The 20,492-nt window shown below is 44.1% G+C and overlaps 1 protein-coding gene across 5 annotated transcripts in view; it reads left to right on the forward strand.

The window, feature by feature from the left end:
- Positions 1-570: 570 nt before the first annotated feature.
- Positions 571-20,492, forward strand: part of ZRANB1 (zinc finger RANBP2-type containing 1) — a 41,095-nt gene continuing 21,173 nt past the window's right edge. Inside the window, exons 1-3 of one of the 5 annotated variants that reach the window (XM_038141529.1) lie at positions 571-822; positions 12,638-12,735; positions 13,416-14,312. In XM_038141529.1, coding sequence (XP_037997457.1) covers positions 13,499-14,312 — 814 coding nt within the window. In that variant the 5' untranslated portion in view covers positions 571-822; positions 12,638-12,735; positions 13,416-13,498. Of the gene's footprint in view, positions 823-927; positions 1,106-11,578; positions 11,954-12,637; positions 12,736-13,415; positions 14,313-20,492 lie in introns of those variants that run through there. The other 4 variants (XM_038141530.1, XM_038141533.1, XM_038141531.1 and 1 more) reach the window with 4 other exon arrangements.

Consider the following 20,492-nt stretch of genomic DNA (forward strand, 5'->3'; position numbering starts at 1 on the left):
GCATCGGGCACAGCTGGGACTGGATGGTCTGAGAGGGCTTTTCCCACCTTCCCACCTCAGGGACTCTGTGACCAGCTGCCACAAACCGGTGTTCCCCACGGCTGCTGCGTGGCCGTGTGCCATCACAAGGAGGTTTTTTGAGGGGTTCCTCCCACAGGAACATCCCATGTCCACACACCCCGCACCACGGTGTGTGGGGAGCCACGGGGAGGATGCTCTCGTCTCCACCACACAACGCTCTGCGCGTTACCTCCGGCAACCCAGGCGCATGTTTGGCTGGGGGGAGGTCGCGGGGTGCCGAGGGGCCCGGGGGGCCGTGCAGGGGGAAGAGGAGCGGTCAGGGGCAGCCCGGAACGGCCCGGAATGGCCGGAGCGGCCCCGGGGGTCCCGCCCTGAGGGGCCGGGGCGGGAGGCGCCCCCTGGCGGCCGCCCTGCGCGCGGCACCCCGCGGCACCCATGACATCACCGCTCTGCGCAAAGAGCCGCCCGCCGATTGGCGGAAGGCAGGAGCGGGCCCAGCCAATGGGCGGCGCGCAGGGCGGCAGGCCGCGCTGACGTGCTGCTCGGCCGTGCGGGGGTTTATTTTGCTTTGGGCCGCTCCGGCCGCCGCCATTAGAGGAGCGCGGGCAGAGCCTCCCCCCCCCCGCCGCGCCGAGTGGGAGCGCCCGCGGCCGCGGTAGCCGCGGCGCCTCGGGAGAGACCATGTCGTGAACGGGGGGGGGGGGGGGAGCGCGGGAGGGGGGGGGGCGGCGCGGGGCGCAGGCGGCTCCCAGTGCTCCGAGCGTGTTCCTGAGGGACTGAGGGACGGATCCCGGCGGAGAGGTAAAGCCCCCGTGCTCTCACTGCCCTCCTCGGGCAGCGCTGCAAGACGAGGGGGCGCGGGGGGAACGGGGGCGAGCTGAGCCGGAGCCGCTGCGGGGTCGGGGGGGCTGTGAGGAGGCGCCTCCGGCGCGGCCCCGGATCCCGCTGCGAGCGGTGTCCCGCGTGGAACGGTTTGCTGAGGGCAGGCAGGCTGGCACAGCCTCCGTACAAAGGCAGGAAACTCGGATTTTTCCTCCCGTGGCTGCTGCTCCGGACCCCGGGCTGTGGTGCCTTAGGGTGCTTGGTGAGATCATGCCTGTGCTGCCTCCCTCCCACTTCTTCCCACCCTCCTGCTTTGATTTTGTTCGCGGTCGGATGTGCCTGTGTGGATCTGCACGCGTGGTGGAGTAGGTGATGGGAGTGATGGGCTGTGTCTGTGGATTTTGGGTAGCAGAACTTCCATGATATCGCCTGTCCCATCCTTGGAAGTGTCCAAGACCGGGCTGGACGGGGCTTGGAGCAGCCTGGGATAGTGGAAGGTGTCCCTGCCCATGGCAGGGGGTTGGAACAAGATGAACTTTTAAGTTCCCTTCCAGCCCAAACCCCTCCGTGATTCATTCTGTGATCACCTACTGTCGATGCTTTATCAGAAGTAAAGTACAGTGTGAGAAGTATTTCAAAATCGAGCTCGTCTTCGGGAACCGAAGTCCAAACAAAAATTAAGAAAGTTGGATTAAGGAGCGAGGCAGACCTTGGTAATCCACGCTGCCAGCGCCTCCCTGTCTGCCTTCACGATCCCAGACTGCAGCAGCTTCCTGGCAGGATAAGATAAACTTGTCTGCGGAGGTCATGGATGTGTCTGTGAGTCCTTCGGATGTGTCTGTGAGTCCTTCCTTGGGAGTGACAGGATCAGCCTGTCCCCGCAGCAGTCACCGCTCCCTCGGGAGCGGCGGGTGGGAGAAATGATGGAGAAGATGGATCCGGGTGTCCTGCACGGCTGGCACAGCCCGGCTGCTGGGAACTTTCTGCTGCCACGGTGACTTTCAGCGATGGCAATAATGACAACTTTTTCTGGAATTCTTGGGGGTTGGTGTAGTAAACAAACGTTGTTTGACGGGCTTTGTGCCGTGCTTGAACAGTCTCTGCTCACCAGCTGCCTGCGGTGTCACAAGTGGTGGAGCTGGCATGTGAGTTTAGTGCTTTGATGCATTTGTTGGGGCAAAAATTGAAAGGTGAGATGTCTTCTGTGTAGTACCTCCCTCTTTCTCTTCTTAGAGCTCACTCTGTTGTGAGCAGAACCTTTTAACAGTAGTTCAGGAGAGATCTGTTGTAATCAGTTTTGTTTTTCCATCTGCTTATCGGTCTCACAGAAGAGATTTGTGAGGCTTATTTATTTTTTCTCCCCTTTTTCAGTAGTTACTGAGAGAAGGGTGGACAGGTGAGCAGCAGGAGGTGTTCTGGAACTCTTTTGCTGGCCTCCTTCTGAGGGCCAAGCTGAGTTGGTCTTTCAGCATGTGGCTTGTCATACACGAAGGATCACCTCTGGTTTGAGTCTGTCACAGCATTCAAAGAGAACGAAGCCTTTGGATGCGTTGCATTTCGTGGGATTTGTGAAACTCTAATTATGTGGTGTAGTTCTCTTGAAGGAAAAAGAAATTGCTACCTTTACTTTCCTTCTGCTGCTTAAGCAAGGGCAGGCAGGTGGGGGTGACACTGGTGAGGCTGTCATCTGCTCGTGAGGAGCCGTGTCTATTAGCATTCTCTCAGAAGTATAATTACAAATATTAATGTAATTGGAATGCTGAGTGGCACAAAAGCATCAAGGGGGTTCATCACAGGAGCGTGACTTTAATTGGGGACTAATTCCAGCTCAGAATGGGTCAAAGGGACATTTTTAGCTTTGTGTGTGGCCGTCCTCATTGTATGTTGTTTGACCTGTAAATTCCTCGGGGACAGGAATTCCCACCCATCTTTGCTGCCCTTTGCAAGAAGGATCTGTAAATAAGTCAGAAGTGTAAGTGGGAAATACTTTACTGATTGAATGGGAGGTTATTTTTAATACAGTCAATCAAATAATCAAATGTTCTCTCAGGCTCTTTACAGTGAGATTTACTGGCTCCTTCACGTGGTATTAACTTGGGTGTTAATGTTTCTCTTTCCAGCTTCTCTTTGCCATATCAGTTCCAGCCCAACTTCAGATCAATCCATTCCTTGTCGTGATGTGCTCTCTGCTAATCACAGCGAAGCATTCAAACTGCTACTGCCAGTTCTCTGAATAATCTCATGCCCTTTCCTCCCCCCAAAATTTGAAGACTGGGTTATTTTGGGCTGTTCAAAATTGATGTCAACAAGTAATCCTCAGTTTAACTAGATAAATTATGATCCGCAGTGTCCTGGTACTAAAATGGAACTAAACTTTAATTTGGCAGCCGAAAATGGCTGGCTTAGCTGTAACAGAGTTCTTAATTTATTTTTTTTAAATTGTACTATGTGTGAGGAGGGAAACAAGGCAAAGTTAACAAGATAATTTTTTTTCAACACAGCTGCTGAAGAGTTTGCCATTTCCCTTGTCAGATGGCGTAGCTTGGTAAAATCAGTTTAGTAACGTAGATAATTGTAACTTTGTCATGGCAGTGAAGTGGAATTTATTACACCTTAAAACCTTTATCTTCAAATTAAGATTTCAAGCAGTTGGGATCCAGACACTTTGCTGGGACTTTTCATAGCATTTCTTGTGTAGCTGTCATTGCTTCAGCTTGCACAGGGTTGTGACTGTGCTCATTTTTCCATCATCAGTGGCTGGAGCACAGCTGCTCTGTGTAGTTAATTTTTTTGGAGCTTTCTAGACATGCAAGATTTGTAATAACCTCTTTGGGGTCTACCAGATAACATGCTTTAAAAGAAGAACTGTCGTACTTCAACAACAATTCTGAGAGCGTGTTACTCTCTAATAATATTTATGATTTTGTGTTTCCTTCTTTTGTGGCATAGGCAGGAGTTCAGGAGCTCTGTACTCAAACTGGAGCTGTGTCCACCTGGCATTTTTCAAAACAACTTTTTTTCCCCTCTGCTGTTGTCCCGTTTGATGCAGAATCTCACTTTGGTGTAAACCAGGGAGAGGAGAGGTCTGGAGGAGATGGAGCAGGAATGAGGGGCGTGATGTTTGAGGAGGGAACTGTCTTCAAGAGGGGGCTGGTATGGAGTCCCTGGTTCAAAAAACAGAAGGAAGAGTAGATTTTTTACAAGGAACATGGGCAGGTCATAAATACACTGGAAACATTGGCAGTGACTGGTATGTGCAGAGCATCTTGCCTAGGAAGCAGCCACATTTGCAGCCCTTTTGCATTTTCTACTGTACAGGAGATATAATGAAGTTGGCATTTTTCCCTTTGGTTATTTGGGTTTGTCTTGATGTAATCTGTTCTGCTTGTTCTTAAGACAAGGATACTACTGCGTGGTTTGTTGTTGTTGTTTTTTGTTTGTTTATTTTTTATTATGGTCTAAGTTGGGTTTTTTTTTCTGAGAATGGCTTGCAAATTTTAAATTAAGGACTGTTTTTACTACTAAGAGAAATGCTGGAGATGACACAGAATTTCAGATCTTTAAGTTCAGAAGTGAGCTGAAAATACCTGAAGTGCTTAGAACAAGGTACCAAGTGAAAATAGACATGTAACCAACCTGCTGTCCAGGCATTGTGGGGCTGGAAGGATGGACTTGTGTTTGCTCTGGCACGTGGAAATAGGGCTGTGTAAGTAGGACTTGTGTCTGGAACTGTGGCTTGTGAGCAAGGAGGCTGCAGCCTTCTCCTCTTGCCCTCCCTCCCACTGTGCCAGAAGCCAAGGCACGCTGCTGTTTTATTTGGTTTGTGTTTGCCATCACTTCTGTAATCAAATGTTAAAGGTTTCAAAATCTTCCATGTGGTTCTTTGACTTCAGTTTGGTTTAGCATCTGGTCCTGAGAAGCTGTTTTTTATAAAGCAGAGAAAGTTGGGGTTACTGAGGAGTTTGTGGGCATTAAGAAACTTTGGTAAGATGTGTTTGTTTTCTTGGTAACTTATACATATTCAGGGATTAGGGTTCTTGAGCTAAAGAAAACTGTTAGAACCATGATTTCTGTGATTCTGGAAGGAAAAATAAATTTGAGTGGGTTTTTTTGTGTGCGTTTTGTTTTGGTTTTGTTTTTTTTCCTCAGTGTATTAGAACTATTTTGATCAGTAATTTTTTGTGACTTTGAATTTACACACACTTTTATAGATCCACTCATTTAAAAACTCTGTGGTTCTTAGTGCAGTCAGATGATTATTTGGAAAGAAAAACGTCTGTCATAAATCTCATAAATGTGTACCATTCCAGCAAAAAATAGGAAGTTTGATGATTGCTGGTTTATGAGAGATTCTTGTTTTTTGTGGATGTTGGGACCATAAGTGCCCTGTGAGAGCTTGACTTGTGGCTAATGGGCTTGAAAGTATTCCTTGAGTCTCCAGTCATCTTCCCAGTATCTGGGCAGGGATCTGTAGAGACAGCAGGGATCTGTAGAGACAGCTGGCATGTTTATTCCTTGCTGTTATTTCAGTACTCCCCTGGAACAGCCTTAATCTACAGGTCTTGGGTTCAAGAAGTGTTGATGATCTGCTTTTGGTTTTACTGGTTCTCAGTGCCCTGGTGAGTCAGGAGTGTTCTGTCCTGGACTCCTGCTTGTCACTGACACCGTCTGACAGATGGGCCAGTGGGTTCAGGTTTTACCTGCGGAGGCTTCCCCTTACTGGCTGCCTGCTGAGCAGCTCATTTTTATCTGCTGAAGGGCTCGGATGGGCTGCTGGACTGGTTACTTTTTTATTTTTGACTTCCCCATTACTGTTTAGCTGTGCAGAGATAGAAAGAAATGTCGCCTCATGGCTTTTAAAAGGCTTATTTAAAGAAGGTTGTTCGGTGTTGCCTTTAGTAGAAACTTACTCCCACCCCAGAACCTGTTCTTGCTGTGTTCGAGCTGTTACTCTGAAACTTTCCAGGAGGGCTGAGTACCCTGCAGTGATTAACTCAGAGGTATGAAACAGATTACTAATCATATGGTTAAAAAAAGTGATTAAAAAAAACCCCAAACTGGTATCAGTGTCTCTAGAAGGAGTTTAGGTTTGTTTTCCCTGTGGTATTTGATGCTGGTTCTTTGCACTGTGTTAAGCAGCAGCACCCACACTGGTGGACTTTGTGTGCTGTGATAATAGCATTTTTGCTACTATTTTTGCTTTTCCCCTCTTTTTGATACTTTTCTGCCCTGCCAGCATCTTAGGAAGAGCTGGATAAAATGAGTGCAGTTTGTGTGGCTCACTTGAGCTGGGACTTGCCTGAAGTGTATTCCCATTGCAGGTGTTTTTACCAAAGGCAGTCCTTGGCTGTGTGTGAATGTGGCTGATCATTAATTCGGAGCAAACTGCCCCACAGTGGGTGCTGAGCGTGTGTCTCCATGTTTCCCTTGGAGGCAGGTGGTTTTCCTCCTCCCAGTCGTGACTGCGTGTGTAGCCCTGCTCTAATTTATGGTCAGCCAGTATTGAGGAGGTCCGGGGGATAATTACAAGAAAATGTCCAAGTCTGGGTGTAATGTTCCTGCTGTTGGACAGGTTTATGTGTTTCAGGGTTTTGATGTCTGACTCCGCAGTGTGTTTTCAGTCAGAGTGTGACATCTGGTTTTCCTCCTTGTGTGTGAGGATGGCTGAGAGCTAAACAAAAATGGGTCTGGTGTTTGAGGCACAGTCTAAACACAGATAAACTGGTTTTGTATTTGACCTCACTTTTTATAAAGAAACATCTTGTTCAACTTCTGTACTTTGTCCAAGGCTAATGTCTTTTTATAAAAGAAGTTTTAACAGTTCTGTTGTTTTCTTGTGTTTGTTACTGTAGATCTTAAGTCAATATTCATCTGTTGCTGTTCACGGTCAAATTCATTAAATGCTGCTGGCTGTATTTATGCAAATCTTCTATCATAGCTCATTATTTTAAGTCATTTTGCTTGGGTTTAGATTGGTATTGTGTGGGAGATGCTGTGCATTATGTAACTGTTAAACTGCTTACTCTTGTTTGCCCAAATGGTGTTGGTTTCTAAGCAGTTGGCCGTATTTAGTCCATCCTAATGTGTAGTAACATCTCATCTGGACAGTCATTCACTTTTAATTGAGCTTAAAACAAAACAAAAGAACAACCCTGACAAAGAAAGAGAACTGAACTGCAAGCTGCTGCTGCTGGGTTTTTCTAGGCTGTTTTCAGTAGTTAAGATTTTCCAAGCTTTTAGTCACAAGTGTAATAGACCTAGATGGAGTTTGACCCATTTGAGATGAGTAATGAATAAAATGCAAACTCGCACCATGCAAATCACACAAGAGGGTTAACTGTCATGGCTAAGAGCATGGAAACGCTTCAAGAGATAGACATTAAAATAAAAATAAAGACAGCAGAAAGAGAAAATGTTTACTATTCTCAAGTATCTGTTAATTCTGTAATGAGTTTCCAGCTTTTGCGGACCCATCCGTTTACATGAAGTTGTAGACCTGAAGTTCATTGTCAGTCTTGTATTTCAGATATCTCCAAAGATCAGAAACCTCCCAGATGTTTTTCTTCTTAGTGCATGGAGCATTAGCAGAATTGGGCGTCCTCTTGCATTAAAGCTGCATATAAATTCTTTTGCTTATGAAAAGTCAGCAGTTGGGTTGGAAGTGTGAATAGAATATTGAAAAGAAAGCTGAAGCAAAATCAGCGTAATTTTTCTGAATACCATAAATACCTAATAAAGTAGATTTAAGATGCTTTGAAATGAGATACGAATCCATAAAGCAGAATGAAAACAATTTTTTATTAATTTTATGTAAATGAAACCCATCTGAATTCACCCAATGAACAGACTTCTGAATGTGTTCAGAAGTTAATTCTTACTTTCTTGCTTTTTTTGGTTAAGAGAACTATGTTTCTTGCACTGTGTTTCTTTGTGAGAGCTGAAGTCTCCTGGATTTTAACTCATTCCCCACTTAAAAAAGTTTTAGGTAGCGAGGCAGGTCATACCTAAAAAATCTGCAGGAAGGAGTATTTTTGGTGATCTGGACTGCCAAAACTGAAGAAAATGTTAGAAGTCACTTAACGTGCTAGATTGAAAATATTTTCGTGTGAACCGAGTGACTGTTTACAGGGGGTTTTCTCATGCACCATTGCTGCTGTAGTTTATAGATTGTGTTGTGATCTGCATGGGAGTGATTGGCTCTTTAATGGAATTCAGATTTGTGCCAGCCTGAAGTGATGATGCTTCTCTTGAGACAGCAGCCTGTCCCTGCTGCTGGGGGAGCAGAGGAGCAGCTCCCCTCCTCGGGAGAGCAGAGGGGCTCCGTGTGTGTTTGCAGCAGCCCTGAGGATGGGAGGATGATGCAGTTTGGCAGAGCCTCGCAGCCCTGCTTGTGTGTGTTTGGTGAGAAGGGTTTCTGGGTTTCTGCATTCTGTGGCTGCTGCAGTCTGGGGCCGGTTGCTGCTGTCGGCGCTGCACACAGCCAGCTGGTGTTCTGTAAGGAAATCAGCATTTCCTATGTAAAACCCCTGCCTCGTAGAGCAGCTTGCAGAAAATCATTCCAGTGCTCCTTTGCTGAGCTGACAGAGTCCTTTTTGCTGTGCTCTTTTTGGGACTGACTCGTTGCCTTTTTAAAGAACCGTCCTAACAACCAAAGCAAACTTTGCTTGCTTGTTAAATTCCTTGCTTCAGTGTGTTTGGGCTAATGCAGAAAATGCTTCTGTGTTTGTGGCTTCACAATAATCTTTCCATTCTTTGTTATAATACATAGATAGTACTGCAGAGCTTCCAGATTCAGTGCTGATCTGATCTGTTTGTTCCACTGGCAGGGTCAGGGTTCTTAATTTTATTAAAATTAATTTGAGGAGATGACAATGGAACTTATTGTTAGTTCTTATCAAACTACAGAAGCCCATGTTCAAGCTTTCTGCTTTTAATATACTGATCTGTGGAGGGTTATACTGAGTTATTGACAAAGAAGAAAAAAAAGCTGAAGGTAGAGTAAGTTTGGTAAGGTGAGAGAAAAAAGTCAGTAAATGTCCACCTTGGAAAATCAGGCTAAGATTTGTGCGAGGTTTTACTTCTATGCTCCTGAAGTGCTGAATTCATAGATTCTGCGTTTGGTTATAGAGATCCTTTTCTTTCAGAAAAATGTACTTGTGCTTATTGTGTTCATCTGAAAAGTTGCTTTAGTGTTTTTAAAGTAAAGCAACCAGCCTGTGAGAGGCAGCTGCATGGGGGAAGGAGGGTGGTTCTTGATTTGCCTCGCAAGTCTTGCTGAAGGCTGAAGCTGGCACCTTGGGCTCCCTTTTTCCCTGTTGAAAATCCATAGACATGAACAAAATGAATTGGAGGTGGGAACACTGATTTGATTGGTGTAATTACGTAAGGATTCAGCCAGCACAGATGCCAGCACCATCCCAGCGAAAACCCGTGGTGTAGACTGGTCTAAATCAGCATCTGGCCTGTTTGCAGGGAGGTCTTGATGGTTTAATGAAGTGCAGCTCCATGTTGTTCCTTGTTTGAGCCGAAGGAAAAACAACTTCTGGACCCAGAGAATAATTAAATTGAGGGAATGTAATACATCCTGTCATAAAAGTGGTATTTGAGAACTTCTTTGTTTCTTCCCAATTTGTGTGAACCGTTTTTTCTTTTCCTGCGCACCTAAAAAAATAATGTTCTTAAAAATCGAAGCAAAGCAAAAATAAAAATCTGTTTATTCTAGGTCACCTTTTACAACTGACTTCATGTAGTAAAAGGGTGATCTGATAAGGTTTTGATTTTTTTGTTGTTGTTTTTCTAGTTTGTTTTTTTGTCCCTTATTTATCAGAACTTAAATGTATTTTTCTTTTTGGTGTATTGAATTACTCTACAAGTATGTCCAGAAGATAGTCAGCACACTGTCTAAACTGATCAACTGGAATTTGTTTGAAGTTTTGTGGGTTTTAATTTCTTGTCTGCTCATAGTTTTTGGGCATAAAGGCATGCACCTGCACTCACAGTCACTGTGTTGCTATTTCTCTGTCAGAGGAGGTGCTCTGTGATTCAGCTTCTCCTCTGTGAGGAATCTGAAATAACAAGTTGACTTAAAAACAGAGTCAAAGAAGTAATTGGGACAAAATGTAATGAGCTTCAAACTGCTGTGGCTGGATGGTGATGCTGTATCATCAGAAAATCATAGAATCACAGAGTGGTCTGAGTTGGAAGGGACCTTAAAGCTCATCTTGTTCCAGTTCCCTGCCGTGGGTGGGGACACCTTCCACTATCCCTGTTGCTCCAAGCCCCTTGGCCACTTCCAGGGATCCAGGGGCAGCCACAGTTTCTCTGGGCAATCTTTGCCAGGGCTCCCCACCCTCACAGGGAACAATTGATTCTTAATACCTAATCTAGGCCTACTCCCTTTCAATGTGAAGCCATTTCCCCTTGTCCTATCACTTCCGTTCCTGATAAACAAATTGGATGGGTCTGGTGTCTGTGACCTCCAGCTGTGCTCCCACCTGACCCATCTATGGGTAGCTACCATGGTGGGTAGGATTGGAGGTCAGATCAAGTGAAAAAACAGTAAAAAAAACCCCAGTGCTGAATTTCCTCACTGTACTTGGTGTTGGCAGAGCTGTCAAGGAAGAGAAATTGTGTTGCTCTGTTGAGCCTTTTTATATTCTTTACTTCATAATAACCTGAGGGCTTGTGTTTGGAGCTGGTGAGCTCATATCTCAGAGGCTTTCAAAGCTGCAGATACTCAGCCCCTCTAAGAATTATGTCTGAGAGCATCTGCTTTTAAAGGGGCACAGAAGATAATTGCAGCTAAAAAGCTGATCTTGTGATACGGATGAAAGCTTTCCTGTAACGTGGGATGTCCTGAGCTATTTTGTTTCCTGAGTAGTATCTCAGTACTTGTTTGGATGGTTTTTGCAGCCAGCTGCTTTCCACCTTGAGCTGCAGTCTCCTTTCCCAGTCTTAATATCACTGAAACAGATGATGTCTTGTTTTCGTGCCCCATCCCAAATGTGGGTTGGGATTTGTCTGCAGTGGGAACTGCTTCGTTTAAGGCCTTACAAACCAGGGCAGGGTTTAGAAAGAAAACCATTTACAGTTACACATACCCATCACAGACTGTTTAGGGATTTGATAGGAAGCATCACCTACTCCAGCAAAACCAACTTCTGCTCCAGTAGGAATTATTCTCAAGCACTGGAGTATTGGGACAGCCACTTTTGGTGGTCCTTGGTGGCACAATCTCCTGGTGGCAGCGGGCAGGTGCGTGGGCAGTGTGCTCCTGCCTTCTCTGTTCTCAAAACCCTGTTCAACTCTCCCGTGTTTCTAACTACAAAACATTAATTCCTAAAAAACCTCTACTGTTTCTAGAGAGAAGAAGCTTATTAAGAAAGTAATTAAAACCTTATTTTGGGAATTGAGGGAAAAGCTTTGACCAAACGGAATAGATAAATCTAGTGTCTAGTGTACTCATGTAGGAGGTGCTTTGGCAAAGCAGAGAAATTTTTTTTCCTTAAAATTCCCAAAAAGTCTTCCTTGCAGAGTCCCATTTAGTAAAAGCAAATTAACTTTGTAGTCTCCTGTATATATATGCATATACATATATATATATATATATATATATGTATGCATTTTTCACTTACTTTGTCACAGATATGGGGCACCTGGTATGATGCAGCTCCGTTTCTCCCCATTATAAAAGGGCATGGGCATCTGTCAGGAATGGTGGAGGGGAAGCAGCAGGAAATGTGATTGCCTTTTCAGCACATTCCTCAGGGTGACACAGTTCTATAATGTAGAGGTGGGAGTGAAGCGCTCTGCAGGCTGTTCAAACCAGTACTGTGGAACCTGAGCTTCATGAGAGAGCTTTCTGTGTTCCTGATTGCTCCCGAGCTTTCATGCAGCATAAATATGGATTGCTATGGAAAAGGATAGTGCTGCCCTCTCCTCTGTCCCAGCCATGCGATAGCCCCTCATTCATAGCCACCTGATCTGCTGAATAGATCACTTGAGCTCCTGGAAAAAACCCATGTTCGGTGCTGGAGTCCTCAGGAGGAGACAGTAGGAGTAAGGCTGACACATTTAAGTAGAAGTTTCAGCTATGCCCTGATAGAGCAAGGTGTGTGTGAAGGTATTTCAGTGAAGAATGTACTAACTCATAAAACCCTGGCTAATTGGGGAGCAGGTATTAACTAATTTTTGGGTTGATGTGTCTAGTTTTGAATTTAATCCCGTTGTGCAGCTTGTGAGTTTTAGTTTCCTAGGCTCTGGGTGGTTTTGTTAGCTGAGAGAGTTGCAATATGATAAATAAGAAGTGTTGGTCAAGTGATGTGACAAGTTTGTATTTAATCAGTTTTGCATTCTCAAAAGCAGCACTTTTTTTAAGAGTTTTACACGCTGGGTGACTGTTCTGGGCTAAGGGAGGAAATGCTGTGTACGTTTGTCTGTTTGTCCTTTATCTACCTGCCTCGCCCTTTCCCTCTGTTATGCTCTCAACACAAAGCTTTTTCTGCCTTCCCCGTCCAGAGTTTCAGATTGCAGTAAGAGTGTTCATGGATGTTTTGGTGTGAACTTGTTGCTTGGATGTACTTCTTTTACTTTAGCAAATTGACCACTGGTGTGGCCACTGGTTTTTTATAAATATTGGTTTATTTTAACCAGTCTCTCGTGGCCTCAGCAGGTCATGACTGGGTTTAACCAAGTAAATTTGGATTAGAATAGGTGTGGCATTTAATAATTAACTTTCTGGTTACTCAGGTCCAGTAGGAAACCTACAATGAGTCTGTTTTCATTTTGTTTACAGGAATAGTTATCTGCTTAGTCTCATCCTTCATATTCAGCAATCTGAAGAAAAGGTCTGAGCCAGCATGAAGACAGAATCCCCTCTTCATTAGAGAAAAAGTGAGTTGGAATTGGGTTGAAGTCTGAATTTGTAGCATGAAAATCCTGTCTTAGCCTGCCAACACACACAGATTGTGCTTGCTTTCAAGTGGCATTATCTCTTTGGAATACTTCTGATATGGATGATGTCCAGTCAAGACCTAGTCTTGGTTAAGCACATTTCTAAAATTTTCAGACTGTAAATATTTATGTAAATTCCAACACCCTCCTTTTCTGAAAGAACTGCTTACTCACTGTGTAACTGCCCACCTGATACACTCCATCCTTCCAAATCCTGTGAGGTCTGTTACAGGACCTAGACTTTGTGTTCCTTTTCTTGTACTGCTGTGTTCACATTGAGTTTTATTTTAATAATTTAATATTTATAACTTATTTCTGTAGCTGTACTGGTCATTTCCCCAGTATTCTCAGTGCTTAATGGGCATTCTGAATTTGTGGGGAAGTCTCTGTGCAAATTTGAAGAGTTTCAGAAGTGCTGGACTGAGGTTTTTTCTCATTTTTACACTAATAAATCCCAAAATCTGCATGTAAAATTACAGTAGGTCAAGTCTTACCCTTTTCATAGTGATTTTGCTCCCCTTAGATGTTGTTTTAATAGCAAATAGAGAAGAGTGCCTGTTAGCCCAGCCTGATTTTTATATGCACTGGGTTAAATCTCCTTCCTTTGTTGTTTTGAACAGCTCCTTGGCTGGCTCTGTGTACTGATGGTGTGTTCTGACTCCTCAGCTTTCTGCTCGCCGCAGTTCATTGCAAGGAGTGCACGATGACAGAGCGTGGCATTAAATGGGCCTGTGAGTATTGTACATATGAGAATTGGCCTTCTGCAATCAAGTGCACCATGTGTCGTGCCCAGAGACCCAGTGGAACAATTATCACAGAAGATCCTTTCAAGAGTGGCTCCAGTGATATCGGGAGGGACTGGGATCCTACGAGCACCGAAGGAGGGAGCAGTCCTTTGATCTGCCCGGATTCCAGTGCAAGACCAAGGGTTAAATCATCCTACAGTATGGAAAGTGCAAATAAATGGTCGTGCCACATGTGCACGTACTTGAACTGGCCAAGAGCTATAAGGTGTACCCAGTGCTTGTCTCAGCGCAGGACCAGGAGCCCCACGGAGTCCCCTCAGTCCTCGGGCTCCGGGTCCAGAGCGGTCCCTTTTTCCGTGGATCCGTGTGAGGAGTACAATGACAGAAATAAACTGAACACGAGGGCTCAGCACTGGACTTGTTCTGTTTGTACATACGAAAACTGGGCCAAGGCCAGGAAATGTGTTGTGTGTGACCACCCCAGACCCAACAACATCGAAGCAATAGAACTGGCAGACACAGAAGAGGCTTCTTCCATCATAAACGAGCAAGACAGGGCTCGGTGGAGAGGCAGCTGTAGTAGTGGTAATAGCCAAAGAAGATCTCCACCGACAACCAAACGTGAATCTGATGTGAAAATGGACTTCCAAAGAATTGAATTGGCCGGAGCTGTTGGCAGCAAGGAGGAGCTTGAAGTTGACTTCAAAAAACTAAAGCAAATAAAAAATAGAATGAAAAAGACTGACTGGCTGTTCCTAAATGCTTGTGTGGGTAAGTTGTTTACTGCTACCTTCTGCTCTTGTGCTGGCGGTTAAATATTTTGGGAGAATGAAGAATTAAAACAGAAACTTGGCATTTGATTTCAAACCAGCTTTTTTTATCTCTGCATTTCCATTTAAAAAAGTAAGCCAAATGTAGAGGTTCCTGAAATAGCACCTGCTGAGAGAGGCTGTGAAGTTCATCCATAATCTGAACGGGGTTGGACGTGTCTCTCAAGTGTACTTGGACTTTTTTGACCTTTTGTAGAAATTGATATTCTTGTAACCAAATCCTGTTGTTCCATGTAATTATCAAAAGGTAGAAAAATTACAAAGCAAATCTACAGAACACGAGTGCAAATAGTACAGTAAAAAATGCCATTAATGGATAATTAAAATTACTCTTCTTTTTTGCTATGGCAAGACATGCTCTGTAGAGTCAGCAGCTGCAGCTTGGGAGTATTTGTAAACAGTGTAGAGCTTGCAACAGTACAAGATGCTCTGTCAGATGTTAAAAATAACACCAAAATATGTAGCTCCAAGAAACTGCATGTGTAATACTGACCTTGAAAGTAATAATGTTGTATTAATACACATACTGTGGTGTAAATGTTTACAGGCTTTCTGAAAGTATTTTTGAAGTCAGCTGCTTCGAAAAACATTCAAATACCAATTTTGTTTTGTATTTTAGTGCTTTCCTAAGGAAATGCTGGATAATTCTCGCAGTGCTGTTAAAGAACAGAGCCATGTGAGAGCAGGGTTTTCTTCAGTTATTGACCTTGTGAGTTAACTTCTGTGCTGTAGCTTCCCAGAAGCAGATATCGCGTGCCCCAGCATACGAGCAGGTTCAACACTTGAAATATGCAACTATTTTTAGAGTAAAACACTTCATTTGAAACTCTGGCTCCGCTAGTATGTCTCATGCTCTTCCTTAATGTTTCACAAAGTCACTTCATGGTTGTTGTAATCAAAAAGCTAATTAGTGGAGCTGCTTTGTTTAACATATTTGATCAGGTGTAAATGTTTTTGTGGGTATGCTGTGTTTGGTTTCTCTGAGCTAATAAATATTCTAGTTTATTTTTGTGTTGTGTGAGTAGTTAGACATGCACACTTCCTTTTGGAAAGAGATGCCTCAGTATTTCCTGATACCTCCAGTTCCTTACAACCTTTTTTCCTTCTGAAATGAAGCAGCTGAAATCCTGTGTGGTATTTTTTAAGTTATTGAGTACCAAGGGTCAGTTGTTGGAGGTTGTTCCTGTGCCTTACAAGGGTATTTATCTTGCATTCTGATAACACTTGTACTAAATATTAGGCTATTTTTTCCCTTTGGTTTTTTAAAAGTGATTTTTTTGAGTATTCTAATGTTGCTTAAAATATTTTACACTTTCTGATTTAACCTGTGTGGGAAGGGTTGTATTTATATTTAAGAACGTGGGTTTGCAAGGATTTAATGTTGCTTGTGACTATATAGTGGTACATAAAGCCCAAAACCGTGCTGATACAAGCTTTGTAATGCAATAATGATTTGGTCTGAAGGGATCTTGGTGAGAAAAGCAGAATGCAGGTGGAGTTGTGTGCTGGTTGTTACTGCTGCCTGCTGAAAGCTTTCATGGATTTCTTTCTCTAACTTGGACACCTGCTGTACTCCTGGGGGAGAGGGATGATGGGGGCACAGGAACCAGCAAACAAAGCTGGTAATTATCTGTCCTTCATCTCAGAATTTCATTTTGCTGTTGCAGATAGCATTTTTTCCCCCAAATACTCCTTGTAATAGGAATAACCTTAGGAAGATTGATGGAGGTTGCATGGATTCTCTTGTGCTTGTCTCTGTTTGTTGTGTAGTGTATCTGTGCTACAAAAGTACAACCAGTTTAGCCAGTAATCATTAAAGCAGTAAGCTAAATTTCTCCTTATTTTAGTGTGACATACTTGAACCAGTTTAACTGTCAATTGAATAATTTTGCCCAAAGCATCTGTTTTTACCATTGAAATCAAGTGGGTCACTGTTAGTTAGTGAGTTCTGTGTGTTTGCCAGCTGGAACTCTTGGGAAGTTTTAGCTGAGCTGAACACTTGTCAGTCCTTAGCCAAGCAAAATTATAAAATAGGACAAGTTCATGTTAAATACCAAGTATATTTGTGAGCATTGATGACCAAGTTTGTGTGTTGCCCTGCTCCATCTGACAGATGGTGCCTAACAAGGATTTGGGGACTTCAGACTGAAACCTCCAGGTTTAAGCTCAGTCAGTTGTGGAGGGTCCATTTGCTTTGAATCCATCTTTTGTAGGAGAGATGTTAAAAAGTTAACTTTTAAAGTTAGCCCTGAAGTTAAAAATAAAGATTAAAAGAGTAGGAGGAATTCTTGGCAGAGCGGTTATTTTCTTTTCTCTTAGATATTATCTGTCAGAAAGTACCAAGGAAAATGTCTGATACTTTAGGACAGCTGTTTGGTTGAACTCCCCCTTCACATCTCAACTCCAGGAAAATTCTTTTTACTAGATTTTAAATTGAATGTCAAGTTTTATTAAAACCATGTATCAGACTACTCTTTTCCACATCTGTTCTTTTTAGCTGAAGCGTGGAGAGATGTGTATAAAGTAGATTGAAGGTGTGTGTGTTTGTAATTTTTTGTGTGTTTGTATTTTTTTTTTGCTCTGTTGGAGGCATCCATTAATGCTTTGCCCACCTTGGTAAGTAAACATGTCGTCAAGGCTTCTATTCCTTGCAAATCCAGGCTGGACAAAATGTGATGAGTGCAGCTCTTGCCTTTCAGCATGAATAGTTTCCTTGATGGAGGGTATTCCTTCCAAATCAGAAGGATTAATGGTATTCCCCCATTCAAACTCTGCCAGCAAATGTACTTGAATGTTGCTTTTTTTATTGACTTGTTTGTTTCAGAGTGAGTGTATCTGTTGGGTGATTCTTTTTCAGAAAGATGAGATTTTAAACTGATTCATGTGGTTAAAATTTATTAAAATCCAAGCAGAAACTGGAGTAAGTGCCTTACTGGCTTCCTCCAAATGCCAGTTTAAATTACAAAGAGGAATTACAAATGGTTTCTGCAGTGACACCAATGTTTTCTACCACAGTGGCCTAGAACAAGATTAATGTTGAGTCCAAGGTGACTCATTTCTTAGGGGAGGGAACTGATGTGTACTTAAATTAAACTTTATTACCTTTTCTATAACTTACGGCACCTATGGCAGAGGCTGTCAGGCAGTCCTGGTGCCTGTGGGATTTACAGAATGTGATGTGCAGCAATCAGCAGTTCCTGTGGGGCCTGGTGAAGCTGGTTCCAGCTGGCTGTGGATTAAGGAGTACAAATGGATGAGGATGGCTGTGCCTGTAAAACCTCTCTGGCATCCAGAGTTTGCTTGGGTGTTACCCTGGAGCTTCTCATCTCCTGGCAATTCAGGGCTGCGTTTGACAGTGATGCTGGCAGAGTGTGTTTGCTGCAGGGCACTGCAGGGAATTCTTGAGTTGTGAGTGCAGCTCCTGAGCTTGAACTGCTAGACTAAAAGTAAACTGCATTTCTTCTCCTTTTCCTTTCTCCTCCATCTGCTTATCACCTGCTGCAAGAGCGTGTTCTTCTCTTGGTTCGGGTCGGTAAGGTGGGTATTGGTGTCATGGGCCAGAGCTCCCTGTGGGATGGTGCACACATTCTTCTTAGCTCTGTGAAAGAAACCACTAAGAGTGTGTTTCTTAAACAAACCCAAAGTATTTAGAGTGATCTGTGATGAATCTTGTTTTGCAGTACATCCTTAAAAGGACTGTAAGTTCATTTCTGGTGTTCCTATCTGTGTCTGCTTAGTTTTTCCTTTGTCAACTGTTTTATCTGTGCTACAGGGTTTTTTATGCCATTAGATTTTTGAATTAGTGCCAGATATGTTACCCAGGCCTTCAGGAACCCTGTGGGCAAGGAGAGTCTCCCTGGCCAGACGTTGGTATGGAGTTGGCTGGGCTGTGTCCCACGCTGCCCTGCAGCTCTGGGAGACACAGAGGCACCTCCTGCTCTGTGTCCTGCAGAGCCTCTGGCTCTTCTCTGAGTGTTCATAAAGGCAGCCTGAAGGAACTGACACGAGCAAGGTGCTTTCAGCTGGCACTGCCACCCAGAGTCATCCCAGGTGTCCCTTTGTGTCCTCCTGGCTGTTTGGAAATGAAGCTGGATTAGGGGATGTTTTTGTGGGGGTGTGGGGGTTTTGTTTCTTTTTGCTGCTGCTGTAGTAAGTTCAGACTGACTTCCTCATCACATCCAGGGTACAGCTGAGCCTTGGTGCTTCTGTTTATGCTGTGCTGTGGGAGTGGGAAGTGCCTGGGTGGGAGCAGGCTGGGAGGCCAGGAGAGGCCATGCACCTCTCCTTGCTGCTGCCAGTCTGGGCTGGAGCTGTTCAGGGAAGTGCAGCATGGATTACTCACTGCCAGGGGATGCCCTGCCTTGCTGGCTGTGCCTGTGGGGATGGACTGGGGGGGAAGAGTCCCTGGTGTGAGTTGTACAGCCCAGCCTCCTTCCCTGGTCCCCTGGGACAGTGGGGAGCATGACTTGGCTGCTGGGCCACGTAGCAGTGATGTAGGATCACATCTCTCACCTGGCTGGGAGAGCTCTGTGTAATGTCATCTGTGCCTTGTACATCTGTCCTGTCATAAATGCTTCACATTTGTGTGTCTGTGTCTTTGAGACTGAGGAAAATTCTGCCTGCCTTGCTCCTTAGCAGAAAATCATAACTCCTTTTACTTTGGTTCTTGACTACTTTTCTTAAGCACTGTGATATTTTATGCTACAAATAATTTAATAAATGATCAAGTTAAAACAGTTATTTCAATTTCCCTTAGAAGCACTGATGGTTAACATTAATTATTAACTTTAATGATTTTCCACTGTCCAGCCTCCCCTTGGGGTACAACCCTGCAAGTAACAAGGGGTGTGGATGCCTCTGGCAGATTGGAGAGGGAGAAGGACATCTTTAAACAGTTGTTCTTACATCTGTGCTGCTTTGTCTTGTAATGATACATTCAAAACATGCTACAGGGGTTGTATGTAGGGAGAAGAGCTGTTTGCATGGAGCAAAGAATAGCCAATATTCATGCTCTCGTGCATTGAATGGCTTCAGGTTTTAGGTGCATGTCTTCTTGGAAGCATTGACTTGGGTTTTTTAGCTGATGCAAGGTGCTGAGCTTGAAGAATCAAAAAAACCTTAATATACAGAAGTTTTTGTCTCTGTGTCATTCCCTGGAGAGTGACCTACTGTTGATTATGTACTAATACTGACAAGGGAGGCCCTGGAAATCCAAAAAGAGAAGGAACAGAAGGGTGTGTTAAAGGCCCAGAAAGGTTTTTCAGACAACCCCTCTTTTTTATAAATTGATGTGTCACATTTGCTTACAAAGCAGTCTGTCCTTCAGGAGAAGTTCTTCCTTGGTTGAAATTGTGAGTCACTTACTATCAGTAAAACTTCATTTATGGCCACCTGATGTGCCCCTGGTGAAGAGCTGGAAGAGCCTGAGGGCTGACTCAGCTCCAGAAAATGCCACAGGTCCTCAGCAGTCTGTGTTAGACGAGAAGAGATTCTTAACAGGTGTCAGAATTAGGTTTTAGTGGGTCAGTTGATCAGCCTCTCACTTGCTGGCACTTAAAACCAATCTTAGGATTAGTCCTTAGATGAGTAAATGAGAGCATATATGTGACAGACCACTTGCAGTTGTATCTGTGGCAGAAGAGAAGCAGCACAGGGCTGTGTCTCTGATCTGTTTTATGTTACAGCAGGAGCTGTCTCCACTTCTGACTTCTGAAATGTTCAACTTGATTGTTTGAGCAACTTGCCTTCTCTTGCCAAGCAGTTCAAGACATTGTCCCACACAGGAGGCACAGTGACCTCCTTAAGATGAAGTGTTTCCTTTTGCACTCTGCTCAGATGGAAGATGGTTATTGGAGGTATTGCTGCCTCCTTGAATCCCAGAAATCCCTAATCCCAGGTTGTTCTTTGGATAGTCACAACTGCAGCAGTCTGCTGAAGGAATCTGCTTACTGCATGCCAGCCAGTGCCCCACAGCTCTCAGAAAGGTTCTGAAGTAAATAAAGGCTGTGCTGTAGTATTTTTCTTGGGAATTTTTCTACCTGGCTGTTCTGAAGCCACTGGAAAAGTGCACTAAGATGGGACTTGGTTTTCTAGAAATGCTTGTAAGCCTATCTTGCATATT

Source organism: Motacilla alba, chromosome 6 (genome assembly GCF_015832195.1).
Source record: "Motacilla alba alba isolate MOTALB_02 chromosome 6, Motacilla_alba_V1.0_pri, whole genome shotgun sequence".
Taxonomy (NCBI): Eukaryota; Metazoa; Chordata; class Aves; order Passeriformes; family Motacillidae; genus Motacilla; species Motacilla alba.